This window comes from Nannospalax galili, unplaced genomic scaffold (assembly GCF_000622305.1).
Source record: "Nannospalax galili isolate Female #2095 unplaced genomic scaffold, S.galili_v1.0 scaffold149, whole genome shotgun sequence".
In the NCBI taxonomy this organism is placed as follows: Eukaryota; Metazoa; Chordata; class Mammalia; order Rodentia; family Spalacidae; genus Nannospalax; species Nannospalax galili.
This window is the reverse complement of record NW_008359763.1, coordinates 1,472,763-1,488,918: the sequence shown is the minus strand read 5'-3', so window position 1 is coordinate 1,488,918 and position 16,156 is coordinate 1,472,763. Positions and strand designations below refer to the sequence as shown.

The window sequence follows — 16,156 nt, the reverse complement described above, 5'->3', positions numbered from 1 at the left end:
GGAAATCTGGAATTGATAGATAAAGGATGCAAGTCCTGATTGAAATTATGTCTCCTAGAGGAAATGGTAGGCATTTTATCCTACAAACCAGGTGCACAAAATAATTAATAGAACCATCTCTCTCTCTCTCTCTTATTTTTTTTTTTTTTTTTTTTTAACCTACATAAAACTTAGTTGAAGATCATGGTCACAACTCTTCCACTCTACTGGAAGGTCCCTACAAGGACTACCTCTGGAAGGGGTTGTGCGGAGTGGAACTGCCAGGTGCTGCCCCCCTAGGGGCAATGTGTTTCAACATAAATGCACGAACATTTCATTTCTTCAAGAGTCAGGTTATGCCAGAAAGAACTGGCTAAGGAATTCTAACAGGATGAAAACAAACAAACAAACAACAAACAAACAAACAACAAACAAACAACAACCAACCAACCAACCAAACAAACAAACTGCCTCTACCATGTTAAGGGACAGAATTGGACTTGTTTTGTTCAGAGAATCCTCTTGGGTTATTCAAGTCAATTGAGTGTGGCACACATTTACCAGCCTCCACCCCCAAGGCTTCTGTTTGGAAAGAGGCACCACGCGACACATGCAAGCACTGTTGTTTTCTGTACTTTACCAACATAATCAGAGAGGTTGACCTTCAGAGCTGGGATCAGCAGCCCTTCTTTCACCAGCTCTCTGTACAGGGACTCGATGGTCCTGGGAAGGAAGCACAGGGCCACCCCGTCAGCACACACCCACGTACAAGAACTTAAATTACATATGTTTAATGTATGCTTGCATGTATGTAGGTAAGTAGCATTTTGAAATATTTCTACAATTTGGGAATAAATTAGGCTTTTTAAAAAATATTTTATTTATTATTTTTATTTTATGTGTATGAGTGTATTGCCTGCATGTATGTGAGTGCATCCGTGTTGTGCAATGCTGCGGAGGTCAGAAGAGGGCTTTGGATTCCCCTGGAACTGGAGTTAAGGATGGTTTGTAGCTGCCATGTGGGTGCTGGGAATCAAACCCAGGTCCTCTGCAAGAGCAGTCAGTGCTCTTAACTGCTGAGCCGTCTCTCCAGCCCCAAATTAATCTTTTTTTTTTTTTTTGGCCTTTTTGAGACAGGGTCTCCCTGTAGTCCTAGCTGGCCTGGATTCACTATGGAGACCAGGCTGGCCTCGAACTCACAGAGATCCGCCTGCCTCTGCCTCCCAAATTAGTCTTTTAAAAAACAATATTCTCACTTCACCATGTGTACACCTGGATGTTTTCCATTAATAAGAATCATATGTATGGCATCTGAGACCAACTATAACTCCATAAGTCCTCATGATGGCCCAAATAGGATTTAGAAATGACCAGTAATAGCAATACTGTAATATAGAGGAACACCACACAGTGATGCTTGAATTAAGAGTCTTTAACTAGCCAGTGGTTGAGAGTGGGTGTGGTGGTTTGAATGAAAATGTCCCCCATAGGCTCTAAGTATTTGGACATTCCGTCCCCAGATGGTGGCGCTGTTTTGGGAGGTCTTAGAAGGTGTGGCTGTCCTGGAGGAAGCACGTCACTGGGGGTGGGCTTACAGAGTTCTGAAGCCTTGCCAGATCCCCAGTCATTCTCTTGTTTCCTGTGCCTGCTGGAAGATGTAGAGCTTAGCTCCTCTTCTCTTCTCCAGCCACCTCTGCCACCATGCCTCCCCACCAAGATGTAATTCCCCTGGAACCATAAGCTCAAATAAACTCTTCCTTCTATAAATTTCTTGGGTCAGTGTTTCTATCACAGCAACAGAAAAGTGACTGATACAGTGGGCGAGTGCCCATAAGAACTCATGACCCTGAGGAGAAGCAGAGCAGGGTTTATAAAGCCTAAAACACAATTACATCATGCTGGGGAAAAGCCAGTAACCATAGTTACCTCAGACCAGGGGCAGGTCAGTTAATAAAGAAGTTTTCCATTAACCAAGAGTTTCTAAGTTTTGGTTAGGAAACACAAGTTTCTCAGAATTGCAGAAACAATGGGCTTCCTGGAGCTGCATGTGTGGCAGGGCATCCTGCCTGGTTAGGTGTGAGTTTCCCAGTATTGTGGACACAATGCACTGCTGTTGAGATGGTCTGTCTAGCTCAGGCCGTAGAGCACGAGGGAGATGGGCTGGGCAGAAACACAGGGTGGGCAAAGGTCGGCTAGAGTAAAGTGGACTCAGTTTTGCCATTTTAAACACAGTGGGCCTAGAATTCCGTATTTGGTTAGCGTCTGTGAGCTGTAGATTGTTGATCCTTTGTGAAATGTATGTTTCTTTTTAACATGATAGTAAAGTGATTTAAAAGAAATATCTGTAAGGGTCAAGGGCTTGTACTGGAGGTAATTCTGTGTGTGCATGTGTGTGCATGTGCGTGCATGTGTACATGTGTATTGTGGTGTGTATGTTTGCAATATGTGCACATGCAGGTGTGTGTGCACATGTGTGCCTGTGTGTGTGGAGGCCGGAGGTCGATGTCAGGTGTTGTGTTCAGTTTCTTCCCACCATAGTCTTGGAGATGGAGACAGGTCTCTCACTGAAGCTGGAGCTCACTGGTTCCTTTTGGCTGGCTGGCCAGTGAGCTCCAGGGAAATTTTTGTAGATGCTGGGGACCTGAAGTCAGGTTCTCATGCTTGCCTGGCAACGTGTGTACTGACCAAGCCATCTTCCAATCCTGCAGGTAAGTCTTACGTGAAGGATGAAATGTCCAAAGCTGATCGTGTGATGCTGTTGAGGAGGGTGTAGTTTCCCCCATTGTTTACATAAGCCAAAAACTACTTCTCAAAGAGGGGTTGGGCATGTAGCCAGGACACAGATAATTTATACCAGCTGAAAAACATGTACATAGCATCCCTCTTAATGGAGCAAATCCCCAATGCTATTAACAGGTTTGGCTCACAGGAACACAGACAGGTTAAGCTGAAATATTATCCAATTTGCTCCTTTGGGTGCTTTGACTTTTCTTTTTCTCTATTCTTCCATTTTACTCTGGCTTTTTCTTAAGGTTGGAAATGAAAATATAACTGTATTTAAAAGGCTTTTCCACTGCCCAGTGATTCGAGTGAGTATGGTTTAAAAAGACCCAAGAATGTCAGTGAGATTCAGTCCAAGTACCATTGGGCTGAGCGTTAGTCCAGTGACCTCAGTCTCGGTTAACTTGAACTATATTCATCAGATACATTTAAAATTGCTTACCCTCTGTTGATGGTTAAGAAAGGTTTGATTGCTATGGTATTTGGAATGACAGATCCAACCTATACCATGAAATACATATTTCATGGGAATATATGTTCAATATAAACACATAACAGAGGCATGAAATATTAAAATCAAATTGACAAAGATTCCCTAAAATGACATAATAATAATCCATATCTGGATTTTTTTCCTAGAAGTGAACTTTTGATATGGGATAAAACATTCCCATCTTGAAAACTTCCTTAAAGTATGATAAAAAAAAATACTGGTTTAAATGTTATGTGGTTTGATGAAAGAAACAAGCTGACTTCCAGGACCGAGGCAGAGCTAACCAGAGTCTAGAGACATGGGTCTTTAAGACTAAAGTAGAGGGAGCAAGATGCAGGGCATTACTGTATTTCTTTTATTTACTTTTGTTTTAATTAATGCTTTTTGGGTTTTAATTTTTGTCTTTTTGAGACAGGGTGTCCCTGTAGCCCCAGCTGTCCTGGAACTCACTATGTAGACCAGGCTGTCCTCCAACTCACAGAGAACCACCTGCCTCTGCCTCCCGAGTGCTGGGATTAAAGGCATGTGCCACCACGCCCGGCTTTGTTTTAAATTTATGTGTATGAATGTATTACCTGCATGTGTGTAAATGCACCTGTGTTGTGCAGTGCCTTTGGAGGTCAGAAGGTGTCCAGAACCCCTGGAACTGGAGTTACAAATGGTTGTTAGCCCCCATGTAAGTGCTGAGAATTGAACCCAGGTCCTCTGCAAGGGCAGCCAGTGCTCTTAACCGCTGAGCCATCTCTCCAGCCCCCACTCCTGTTTCTGTATTTCTGAACAGTGAAATGACTGGAAAACATTCTCTGATTGTGCCACTGGAGATCATGTCCTGGTCATCTTTAACCATAAGCTTGACACAGCTTGCAGTCATGAGAAGGGAGTCTCAACTGAGGGACTGTCTAGATGAGATTGGCCTCTGGTATGTCTCCGGGGGACTGTCGTGTTAACTGATGTAGGGGGCCCAGCCCACTGCGGGTGGTGCCATCTCTAGGCAGGTGGGCCTGGGCTGTTTAAGAAAGCTAGATGAGTATGAACCAGTGAGTCAGCCAGTAGTGATCCTCCATGGTTCCTGCTCTAAGTGAGATCCTTGGTCAGTAGAACCCTCTTAGGTTTCAGACAGCTGTAGGATCCTGGCCCTGAATCTTTAGAACCTCAAGTGGGGCTACCTCCAAGCATGTACCCACTGTGCGGTACTCTGGCTTCCATGGAAGAGACTTTAGAGGGGCCTCCAGAGAATTCAAGGTGGGATGTCCCTTAACCAGAGAGGCAGCAGGATCTGGCGGAGGTTTGAGAAGTACTCAGAACAAGGGAGCAGCAGGTATTCACCATGAGGAAAGAGAGACCTCAAAATGACGCCTGGCATCCAAACAGGGGTGCTAAATTAATTAATTCCCTGATACCTGAACACCCAGGTGCTCACCTTTTCCAACACCTAGGGGCCATTTCAGTGTAAAGGACAGGCATTTTTAGGCCATCCATTAGGACTGAATTTGCACCGATGAAGCTCACAAAATGGGAACATCCCCTTGGAAACTCAGCCATCCCTTGGTGTTCACATGCTCAGCGAGCAGCCGGAAGTGTGCAGGGGTCAGGGCGAAGGAGGAAGAGTAGAGGGGGTGAGGCCCCCTTCGCCCCGAGGGAACCTGTGTGCTCTGAGGATTCAGTAGGATGTAATTCCTGAACCATTTGTAATGAGCATCTTCTACAACTCTCACATGAATTTCGGAACTTACAAACGGTATAGGAGCTCAGGCGTGACGGACAGGCTTGCTCCAAGTGGTCCCATGGATCTTTCAGCCCAGAGTTTGTACAGGGCTTCCTCCTATACCATTCCCACACTGCCCGGCGTTGAGGGCTGTGGTTCAGCTCAGAGGGCCTGACTCACCCAGCCTGGCCCAGGCTGCGTCTCTGGGTTTCTCATTTTCTCTTCTCTCTATTCCCCAGGTTCCTCGCACCAGAACAGAACCACTCCTCACCTGTCAGGCGTCAGGTCTTTGTCTCTCTTCCCCCTTCTCCCCTTTTTGCCTTCTTTTCCTTTGTTTTTCTGAAAGAAAATGGAAATAAACAATGATTTTGTAAAATCAAGCAAGCAAGCAAAGTCCTAAAGGTCTCTTTCCATCCTTGAATTGGTTCTGCATCTTCGATGAAAATCAGTTGGGTGTGTTTGTGCAGGGCTATTTCTGGGCTCGCTCTCTCTCTCTCTCTCTCTCTCTCTCTCTCTCTCTCTCTCTCTTCTTTTGTATGTGTTTGAGTGTATTGCCTGCATGTATGTGAGTGCATCCGTGTTGTGCAATGCTGCGGAGGTCAGAAGAGGGCGTTGGATTCCCCTGGAACTGGAGTTAAGGATGGTTCATAGCTGCCATGTGGGTGCTGGGAATTGAATCCAGGTCCTCTGCAAGAGCAGTCAGTGGTCTTAACTGCTGAGCCAGCTCTCCGGCCCCTCTCTGTTTCTTTTTTAATAGCACACAGTCCTGATTGACACAGTTGTGTTGTATGGAGGTAAATTCCTTCTATACCAATTTGTTGAGAGTTGAAAAAATTTTATTTGCATTTGTGTGTGTGTGTGTGTGTGTGTTTGCCTGTGTGTTTGTGCATGAGTGTGTGGGGGTGCCTTTGGAGGCCAGAAGAAGGTGTCTGATCTCCTGGAGCTGAAGTTATAGGTAGGTGTGTATTGTGGACAGAACTCTGGTCCTCTGCAAGAGCAGCAAGTGCTCTTAACTGCTGAGCCATCTCTCCAGCCTCTGTTGAGAGTTTATACCATGAAAGAACTGTGAATTTTGTCACATACTTCTCCCGTGTGCATTGAAATGACATAGACTACCAATGTAACTGATCATAACAATGGATGGTACAGGTTTTTGTTCTCCTTTCTGTTAATGTGGCATAGCACGTTGATCTATTTGTGGATATTGGACCATCCTTTCATTACAGGCCCCGGCACAAAAGCCTTTGACGTCTAGTATTTTGCTAAGGACATTTGCATCTCTGCTTGCCGGGGACATTGACCCATAGTTTTCTATTACTGTGGTGTCTTTCTCTGGCATGGGTTTCAGGGTGAGCCTGGCCTCGGGAGAAGAGTGTGGAAGTCTTCCTTCTATTGTTCAGAAGAGCTTGAGAAGGGCTGGTATTTGCTCTTTATAAGTCTGGTCCGTTTCACCTGAGACTCCATCTGGTCCTGGATCTCACTTGTTGGGAAGTTCTTTCCTTCTCACCACTTCCAGCTCCTGTTAACCATTCGTCTTTCTATGTGGGCTTTCTGTGTGGTGACATTCCGCACCCCCCATTTAGTCCATAGGGACCAAGGTGTGTGGGATCTAGATTTAACAGATTAATTCATACAACATACATTAAGGATTAGCTCAGTGCCAGGAGGGGTTGGTTGCCAAGAGATTAGAAAGGACACCTATATATTTTCAGCAGTCACGGTCCTTCGGTAGAAGGCATTAACGTGATGTCACCAGCAAATATGACATCTGTCTGTTATAAAGCACAAAGAAGACAGGAGACAGAGCGCCACACATACACAGAGAAACAATGCCCCTCAGGACTCAGTCGTGGGGAATCCCATAGGCCTCCGTGAGGAAGAAGGCTTGGGCTTGAGGCCTATGGGATGGGTGGAGGTTGGCTAGACTTGGTGACGGGGATAGAACAGAAGGTGTTCTTAGGTGGTAAGGGACAGAAGCCCTGTTGTAGGAGAAATCCGTGTTTGGGGAACACTCAGGCAGGGCAGGTGATTGAAATGAATCTGGGAAGGGAGCAGCAGGTAAGGCATCTAGAGAGAAGGCAGTGGCCAGATGGGGGTGGCCCTTGTAGGTCTGGCTGAAGACTACTGACTTTCTAAAAGACTGAGATACCACTGAAGAGTTTAAATAAGGAGGGTCAGACCTGTACTGGAAAGGACCACTTCAAATGCTAGATAGGGTCAAGTCGCTGTCTCTGGAAAGCGCAGGGTTACTATTGCCAAAGACTGTCCTTTCTATGTCCCCGTCCCTGGCTAATAGTCTTCCCACAGACTTCTTGCAGCCACTTAAGTTTCAGCTTAAACCCATTCTATGTGTGCCTTTCAAGTTCATCTTTAGGTCACCTGGCCTAGAACCGGGTTTGCGAACCTCGAGCTACGTGATGGCTAGCGACCTCTCGGGGTTCCCTGATACCTGTTGTGACACGGTGGCATGGTATGGATGCTGAACTGCAGGAAGGGAGAGAGGGCGGTGGAGGACAGTAAAGAAGATGGGTGGCTTTGGACTAGGCTGGCAATGAGTGTCTGGGTGAGGAGGAGAGAGGCTGCTATCTAACCCTAACCCTCTACATCCACTTCCCACTGTGTTCAGTGTAATCTCCACATTGAGTCATGAAACTATCGCCCTGTTCATAGATAAAGGAGACGTGCGTGGAGTCAAAGGGTGACACTGAGAGATACTCCCTAAAGGAGAGAGGACAGCACTGGGCCACAGTACTACATTTTCACAACAGGGCTGGGCTGAGGGACAGCTAGCTGCCTTCAGAGTTGAGCCATACACTCGGCGAAAAATGGATCACAACGGTTATCCTAAGACTATGCTATCCCTGAGATGACCAGACTTGACACAAATATGGCTGAGCTCAGGAGGAGCTAAGGCGTGAATCCCAGGTAGGGCTCAGTACCCCCCGACCCACGAGTTTCCTGTGCTTCTCACAGCGCTGCTAGGTAGAAGTCTTGGTTTTTTTCTTTGGGTAAAGCAGCCTAGTGGCAGGGCTGTCTATGGGATGGCGCAGAAGCAGGATGCTGAGAGAAAGCAGCAATCCGACCGGCCGCTCCAAGCCACTGCCTTGGTGGCAACGTGAGCATCGATCCACCCAATTCCTTTCAGTCTGACTCCCCCAGTCACAAACCCTGCCATCTGCTATTGGTCTTCCCTACAGATCTATTCACAGGGACGATGGGCAGAGGGATGGGGGGGGGTGCTCTGGCCCCTCTGATAGTGCTCATTCTTGAGTACGATGGAACTGCTGTGGAGGTACCTGGGGGAAGATCCAACTTAGCAGCCACACCCCTGAGCTCAGAGTGGCATGCAGTGAGCTCACCGGAGGAAGGAACGCTTCTGTGAGGTGTCCCGGGCACAGCCAGCAGCATGGCCAGGAGCTCCTGCCTGTGACCGAAACTGCCTCCCTCTCCCTCCTGAAACACTCACCTTCTTCCCTCTCTTTCCTCCCTTAGGCGGAAGCTCCATTTCTCCGTTTATGGCTAGTTTTAGGTTTTTTAGTTCCTGTCGCATCAACTCATCAACCTAGGTGGGAATACAAAGGGCCGCTTTTAAGTGGCTTTGCATGCTTGTGTTTCTTCCTGAAATTTAAATTCTTGAATTGGTCATCATTTTGGAAACCAAACAAATGTATAATCGTTGTTTCTACTGCAAGGTAAGTGCAGTTGTACCTGAACCCTTATCTCCCGCTCTAATTCTTTCCGTTTCTCTTCCTTGATTATTTCTGGGTCATAGTCTTGAGGGAAATTCCAAGATTCATCTTTATTCATCCACATGTCTGTACCCCAGAAGGACAGAGAAAAAGAGAAAAAAATTCAACATCTTAAGTTAATGAGAGCAGTTAGTAAAATCTCAACACAATTTTTCATCCTATCTACAGAATAAAAGTTTCATACGAGAAGGTAGAGGGGGCTGGAGAGACGGCTCAGCGGCTAAGAGCACCGGCTGCTCCTGCAGAGGACGGAGGTTTGATTCCCAGCACCCACATGGCAGCTAACTACTATCTGTACCTCCAGTTCCGGAAGATCTGACACCATCTTTTGACTTCCTCGGGCATTGCATGACATGGGTGAACTTACAGATGCGATACGCTCATACACACAAAATAAAAATAATAAATAAAATATTAAAGAAGGCAGAGTGTGGTGGCAATCGTAGACTGTATGATTTTTTTTTTAAGGAAGAAAACAATTTGAAAATGTCAAGTAAAGGTACTGCGCTGGTTAGTTGTTATAATACTATTTATATTGATTCTTTGAGAATTTCATACAATGTACTGTATGAAATGCAATCATTTTCAGACCCCCTCTCCCATCTCCTCTTGGATCTACCCCCACGCCCTCTGTTATTTTCTAAGGGTCTGTTGAGTCTCATTTGTGTTCCTTAGATCGTGCTGGTTAGTTTTTAATTGTCAACTTGACACAACACAGCTTCAGCCGAGAGGACAGCCCAGTTGGGGACTGTCTAGGGCAGGTTGGCCTGTGGGCATGTCTGGGGGATTGTCTTGATTGTTAAGTAGATGTGGGAAGACCCAGCCCATTCTGGTGGCACCATTCCTGGTGTGGGGCTCTGGACTGTCAAAGAGTAGAGAGAGCTAGTTGAGTACTGAGCAAGCAAGCGAGAGGGCACCCACACATTGTCTCTCTGCTTTTGATTGTGGATGTGATGCTTCAAGTTCCTCCTGCCTTGGCTTCCTCTCAATGATGAACTGTAACTTGGAATTGTAAGCAAAATTTACCATTTATGGGTCTTGATCAGGTTTGTTTTCTCTTCCAATTAAAGAATTAAAAGTCAGGAAAAATCGTAGACACAGCAAAAAGCAATAGGTAACACGCTTTATTTAAAGTAAAGAAACACAGGCTGGAGAGATGGCTCAGTGGTTAAGACCACTGGCTGCTTGTGCAGATGACCTGGGCTTGGTTCCCAGCACCCACATGGTGGCTAACAACTGTCTGTAACTCCAGTTCCAGGGGATACGACGCCTTCTTTTGACTTCTGCAGACATTGAATGACACAGGCGCACTTACATACATGCAGGTAATGCACTCATACACATAAAATAAAAATAATAAACATTTTTTTAAAGTAAAGAAACACACACACATATGTATACTCATGCAGAGAGAAAGCCTCTGCACAGTGGAGAGGGGACTCAGAAGCTGAAGAATATAGACATGAAGGACCTTTTCAGTACTATTTTTGGTGGTGTGGGGGCAGCTTTCCCTCACTTAATTCTGGATCGGTCAACTTCTATAAAGAAGAGGGTCAACAGATCACAGCTCCAAACTGAGATAGCCCAGGACTAGCCTCTGTCTTAGCTAAACTGGTCTGGACCAGTCAGCTGGAAGGGGGGCCCTGCTGTGCCAGGGTGGTGGTTTTGTTACTGTCCAGTGGCCCTGTCCGCTTGTCAGGGATTTGGTTCCTCACAAATAAACTCTTCTCTATGCTGTTTTTTTGTCAGGATATTTTGTCACAGCCACAGAAATGAAACTAGACCTGAGTTAACCATGGGAAAACAATGTGTTAAAGGTGGGATTTTATAGTCACATACCACTATTTTTGTAATATGTTTTATATTATTTTCATGATTCCCACAGTCTACTAAAATATGAAATTTTCTGCTCCCTGTTACAAAGCAAGCCACAATAAGTATACATGTGCCTCTCACTTAGCAGCTATATATTCAGACTACTTTTTGGATGACTGATTTTGAAATCACACATATTTAAAGTTTGGTCCTAGAGGAATACCACTCTAGAGAACACTGGGATAATTTTGTATTACTCAAAAACATTGAAACAGAGTTCATTTCTCGTGGTAGAATTCCAATAGATTTCATGGCCAGGCGTGAACTATCAGATCTCTCAAGTGGGATTTGCGGGAATGTTCCACCAAACGACAAGGCTTGCCAGTTTGGGAGGCAAGACCTTTTCCAGGTACATAAAGGAAGTGTGTTGGAACTTGTCAGCCAGGAGCAGCACCGGGTTTGGGCACGTCCCTAGAAATTCACTTTAGGGCTGTGATCACCTTCGACTTGGGAAGACAATAGGACCATAAGGGCACTGGTGGGCATTCGCCACCCTCTGTGGGACAATGACTATGACTTGGAAAGACAGAGGATTTCCAGGCTCCGAGTGGTAGATGAAGGGGGCTGGTCAGCTGACAGAGTCAAGGCAGGATGGCTCTCAGTTTCAGTGCCTGGACAGGAACCCACTGGGTTATATAGGGAACCAGTAGTCAAAGGTGAAGAGTCAGAATTGAGAAAGTACTTGGAGATGCAGGCAGGCAGAGGAAGCCAGAGTCAAAGCTCTAGGGAAATCTGAGGAGCAGGAACTAGCCAAAAGGATGAACAGCAAATGGAGATGAGAAGAGACGTGATGCCACAATGGAAAGCCAGATGCCCAGAGAGAGAAAAGTGACCCCACATACCACTCAGAATTGGTTTCTGGGGCAAGGATTCTTCCCAGGGTTTTGGCCATCTGACACCCGAGGAAGCCAGAGTCAAAGCTCTAGGGAAATCTGAGGAGCAGGAACTAGCCAAAAGGATGAACAGCAAATGGAGATGAGAAGAGACGTGATGCCACAATGGAAAGCCAGATGCCCAGAGAGAGAAAAGTGACCTCACATACCACTCAGAATTGGTTTCTGGGGCAAGGATTCTTCCCAGGGTTTCGGCCATCTGACACCTACCCGGGCAGTGTGGCTCAACACACGGGGCTATACGTGTGTGGCCATCATGGATGCCTGGCTTGGGGCTGATGGAACCCCTACCCTATCAGCAGCAATTGGCAAGAAGCAACAGCTTTGCTGAACCTGTTACCTGTGATAAGGCGAGATAGGCGTCCTGTGCAAAGGTGGGGGAATGGAATAAGCCATGCGAACCCCTCAGCTTAGCCCTAAATGGTTGCCACTATTCCTCCGAGAACAGAGGGCTTTGGCTGGCCTGAGCTGTTCCTGCTTCCAGGGGAGAGAAATTATGCAGGAACGACAGGACTCTAGAAACTGTGCCGGGAGCCGGCATGGTGAGCAGGGAGGAAGTCCCGGCTCCTGGGAGCAGTGATTACCATCTGAGTGCGGTCAGAGCCAAGAGCACCTTGGGACAAGACAGCTGTGGGAAGATGGGATGTGAACACGCAGCTCCAGTTCCTAAAGTGTGGGTCAGGTCTTCAAGCCACAGACATCAATCACGGTCCTTTGTGGAAGAAGCAATCCTTATCACCTTGTACAGGTGAGGTGGGCCCACCTCATTTCCCAGATAGACTCTGAGGTCGGCAGGTGTTGGGTGGGCCAGAATCCGGCTGGATTCCAGCAAGATCCAGTTGAGTCTTCTCTCAACTCACCTACCTCCTACCAGAGAGAAAGGTGAGCTGAGCTGGGCAGGACTATTAGAACCCCCATTTTACCACGCTGTACTCTCTACCATCAGGATATGTGGGAAAAACTGTGGATGATGCAAGGGCAGGTACTTGAAAACCACAGTGCCGAAAGGACCAACATTTCTTCTAGGATGCATCAACTGGACTCATAAGGACCAGAAAAGACTTGGATTTCAAAGGCAGGGAGTGTTCATAGAACTGACCCCTCCATGTGTTCTCCCCTGGGCAGACCAGCCACATGAAAAGTGGTTCAGTGACCGGACCACAGGGCACGGGATGGATGGTGGCACTGGATGGAGCCAGTCTGAAGATGACAGCAGAGGTGACGTTGAAGTCCAAGGGGTGACATCACCCAGTCAGACGGGGGACCGGCCTGGAACTGAGATGTGGAATCAAAGGGAGAAAACCTGAACCAGGTGGGTGGGTGTCGGAGCGCAGCTGGTGCTGGACAGCCTGGGCTGAGTTTTTTTATTTTGAGACAGTGTATGTAGTGCAGGCTGGCTTCAACTGCAGCTCTTCCCATCCCAGAATCTTGAGTGCTGGGATTGTGAGTGTGAGCCACATCTGGCTTATTCTTCTGAACTTTCATAGAAAGTAGAGTTTTGGTTAGCCTATAGTGTGTGTTTGCCAAAGGCACACCAGATTATGATGTGCTCATTTGAAGGTAAATACTTATGGGGGGTTACTGGAGGGTCAATGTTTAAGTGGATATTGGGAGACAGGAGGGGTTTGGGGGTGGATATGATCAAGGTACATTGTGTGAAGTTATCAAAGAATAAATAACATACTCTTAATAGAAAGTAATATCCTGAAATGCATATTATATTAAACTGTGGGACAGTCTAAAATGTAGGACTAAAAAACCAGATGCTTCTGATTTTGAGACAGGGTATTACCGGATAGCCCAAGCTGGCCTTGACCTAGAAATCCTTAGCCTTCAAAGTAATAGCATTCGGGTGTTTGCCACCACGCCTGGCTCAGATGTTTCTTTTTGCACGTTAAAAATTACATGCTTTTCCCCTTGAAAATAGTGGAAATGACTTTATTTGCCCTTTAGTGCTAATTGCTAATAATAACAACTTTCAACAGATTTTTGATTGACAGGATTAATAATCTTTCAACAACAACAAAACTTACTGTTACATTAAGACATTTGGAAGCAAGTAGCTTTGTGGTTTATTGGGTCCTACTTTTCAATTTTGCTTGACAGATTCACTAGAATCTGAGAACAGGGCCTTCAGAAATAAAAGGAGGGCTGAATGCTTGACAGAAAGGGAACGAGGGCATGGTTATTTGTGAAACAGTCACAGTAACATATTCACATGCTGCAGTCGCAGCTACTGTTTAAAATGAAGCGGCTCAGGGAACGTTCGGGATTTCCCCTCCAGAGGGTCTCAATGGGCTGATTTTTCCATCAAAACTCTGCTTTCTCATGACGCTCAGCACAGGGCACTTTTCAATCCCTCCAGGAATTTCACGAGCATTTCTAAATGCAGGAAGCTGTTCAGGACCCTCAGAGGGCAACGATGCCCTCAGTCCCCCGCAGCTAGAATGAGCTTTTATCCCAAGAATGTGAAAAGCAAGGCCAGGGCCCTTTCACATGGGGGAGGGCGGTCCACAGAGAGGGCCGAGGGGGCGGCGTTAATCTCAGTGATTAAAATGCTAATGTCTTATTTGAAAAGGCAAACCTTTGATTTTAATGAAAAGAGTTCTAAGATGAAGAGATTCGATTTCTTTAAGTTCCCAAAGATCTGGCAGATGACACAGCCAAGGCCAGGGCATCCAGGGAGAGGACACCTGAGGCCTCAGGAGGCCTCCAGCCAGATGCCGCTCTGCTTCCTGCCTAGAAACAGCACACAAGAGGCTGGAGGGTTTCAAGGCTTTCTAGGGAGGGAGGGTTGTTGCACAGGCTGCAAGATCTAGCTTCCCATGGGAACGACACATTTTCACCCAAGTTCACTTTTGCTTTTTGTTAAAAGGAAATGCGCACCCTTTGCTGGTAATAGAGTATGTTAAAAAGAGCGTAAAAGCTGTCTCCCAGTCAGGCTGTCTGACGTGTTCATTTCCACACTCACCCTCCAGCATTAAGTAGACTCAGCAGTCCACTATGATGTTTCAGAGCTGACCCCCAGGCCGGGCTGTCCTCAGCAGGTCATAGAAGACCCTGGACCCTCTGTGGGACGCTGTGGGGAACACGACACACACTACAGGTAGCGCAACATCACTCCACAAGTGTGGTGAGAACAGAGGGCAGGGTGGACACAGGTAAGGAGGAGACTGTCACTCCACAGGGACAAGCATGTGAGCAAGGGGGTGCAGGGCAGTGTCTTGACAAGCAGCATTCTCCTTCTGACACACAGCTGGCATGCTAGAGGAGCGGGGTCCGGTGTCGAGGGAGGACCTGACCTGGGGCTCTTTCATCCTTCAGGGTGCTCTCCTAGAATGTTCAGACACCAGTTTTTGCATGCCTAGCACCACTGGGAGACCTTGTGTTCTCCCCCGCTCTTCCTCTGCCCTGGTTTTCTCCATATAGTTGTGTCAGGGAGGGGAGCCAGGCCTTGCACATTCTGAGGGTGTTTGTACATAGCCCTGCACACTCTGCAGTCCTTCCTGCTTGGGACATCTGGGAGGACGACTCCACCAAAGTGAGGGACAGAAGAGGAAGCGAGAGATGAGCCGGAGGTGAGCAGCGTCAGGGAGGGCCCAGGATGACCCTGTGAGGGCATGGCAGGCTCCCAGAGGGGGCTTCAGGAGAAAACAAGCGTGAAGTTATTGGGCTCTGAGAAGGGTAGGAAACCATCCTGCAGACTGGTGGTAGGCCTGTACATAAGCAGGAAGTGAGGTTGTTGCAAAGGCCAAAAGGTAAGGATGTGCAGTGTAGTGTCTCGGCAAGCCGTGTTCTTGTTCTGACACAAGCGGGTGCCAGGGGACCCTCGGCCAGCCCTTGGAGCCTGCAAGGTGGACCACTGAGATTCCTTCCTTGCTGGGCTCACTGCAAGGAAGTGAATTGCCCAGGTTATGGCACCCGCCTCCCCCATTCTCCACCGCAACATCCTGTGCACTGCAGACCTGCTGATGGCTGACAGCATCCCACCGTATCTAGTATACACTGGAGGCAATGTGTTTGCCGAGTGAATACAAGTCAGTCAGTGTTTCTGACAGGTGACTGTTCTGCACCATTGTGTGTAAAAGTTCAGATGAATCCTCAGACTGGGAAGGGGTGGGCTTCCCATCGGTCCCTCTAGACATGGCAGAGTACCGTGTTCCTCTCCCAGCTCCTGTGAAGACTGAACAAGATGAGCACCGAAAACACCCATCCATGCATGTCCTGGGCCCTGGTGTTTCCTGATCTCTTTGATCTCCTTCCTTCTCAACAGAATCAGATGCCAAATGCTGCCGATATCATGGCTGTCTCCAGCTTCCCCCAGAGTATCTTGTTGTCCTGCCTCTAGTACGAGAATATTCTCTGTAATACAACTGATGTTTCAAACCTGAAACTACAGCGAAACCATTGCTGAGAATGACTCAATTTATTGACATGAACACCCTTGAATCAAACACACACACACACACACACACACGCACATGAATGAGCGCTGTTCAAATAAGACCCACATTGGCAAAGAGGCCCATGACTAAGTAGCATTTGGAATTTTCTCCTTCACAGCCTGTTGTATTTCCCAGGAATTTTTCCCAACAGCCCTAGGGACCTGGCCATGCCAGCAGCTCATCTGGCGTTGAGATTCATCCCAAGGGTTCAGTGTAACTAAAGCGTTGGACAATAG

General features: G+C 47.1%; 1 protein-coding gene across 1 annotated transcript in view; it reads right to left on the bottom strand.

Annotated features, from left to right (window-relative positions):
* Iqca1 (IQ motif containing with AAA domain 1) overlaps positions 1-16,156 on the bottom strand; it is a 180,864-nt gene that overhangs the window by 53,187 nt on the left and 111,521 nt on the right. The window contains exons 11-14 of the mRNA XM_029558967.1: positions 8,667-8,773; positions 8,425-8,520; positions 5,230-5,297; positions 620-702 (exon numbers count right to left, since the gene is read on the bottom strand). Coding sequence (XP_029414827.1) covers positions 620-702; positions 5,230-5,297; positions 8,425-8,520; positions 8,667-8,773 — 354 coding nt within the window. The remainder of the gene's footprint in view (positions 1-619; positions 703-5,229; positions 5,298-8,424; positions 8,521-8,666; positions 8,774-16,156) is intronic.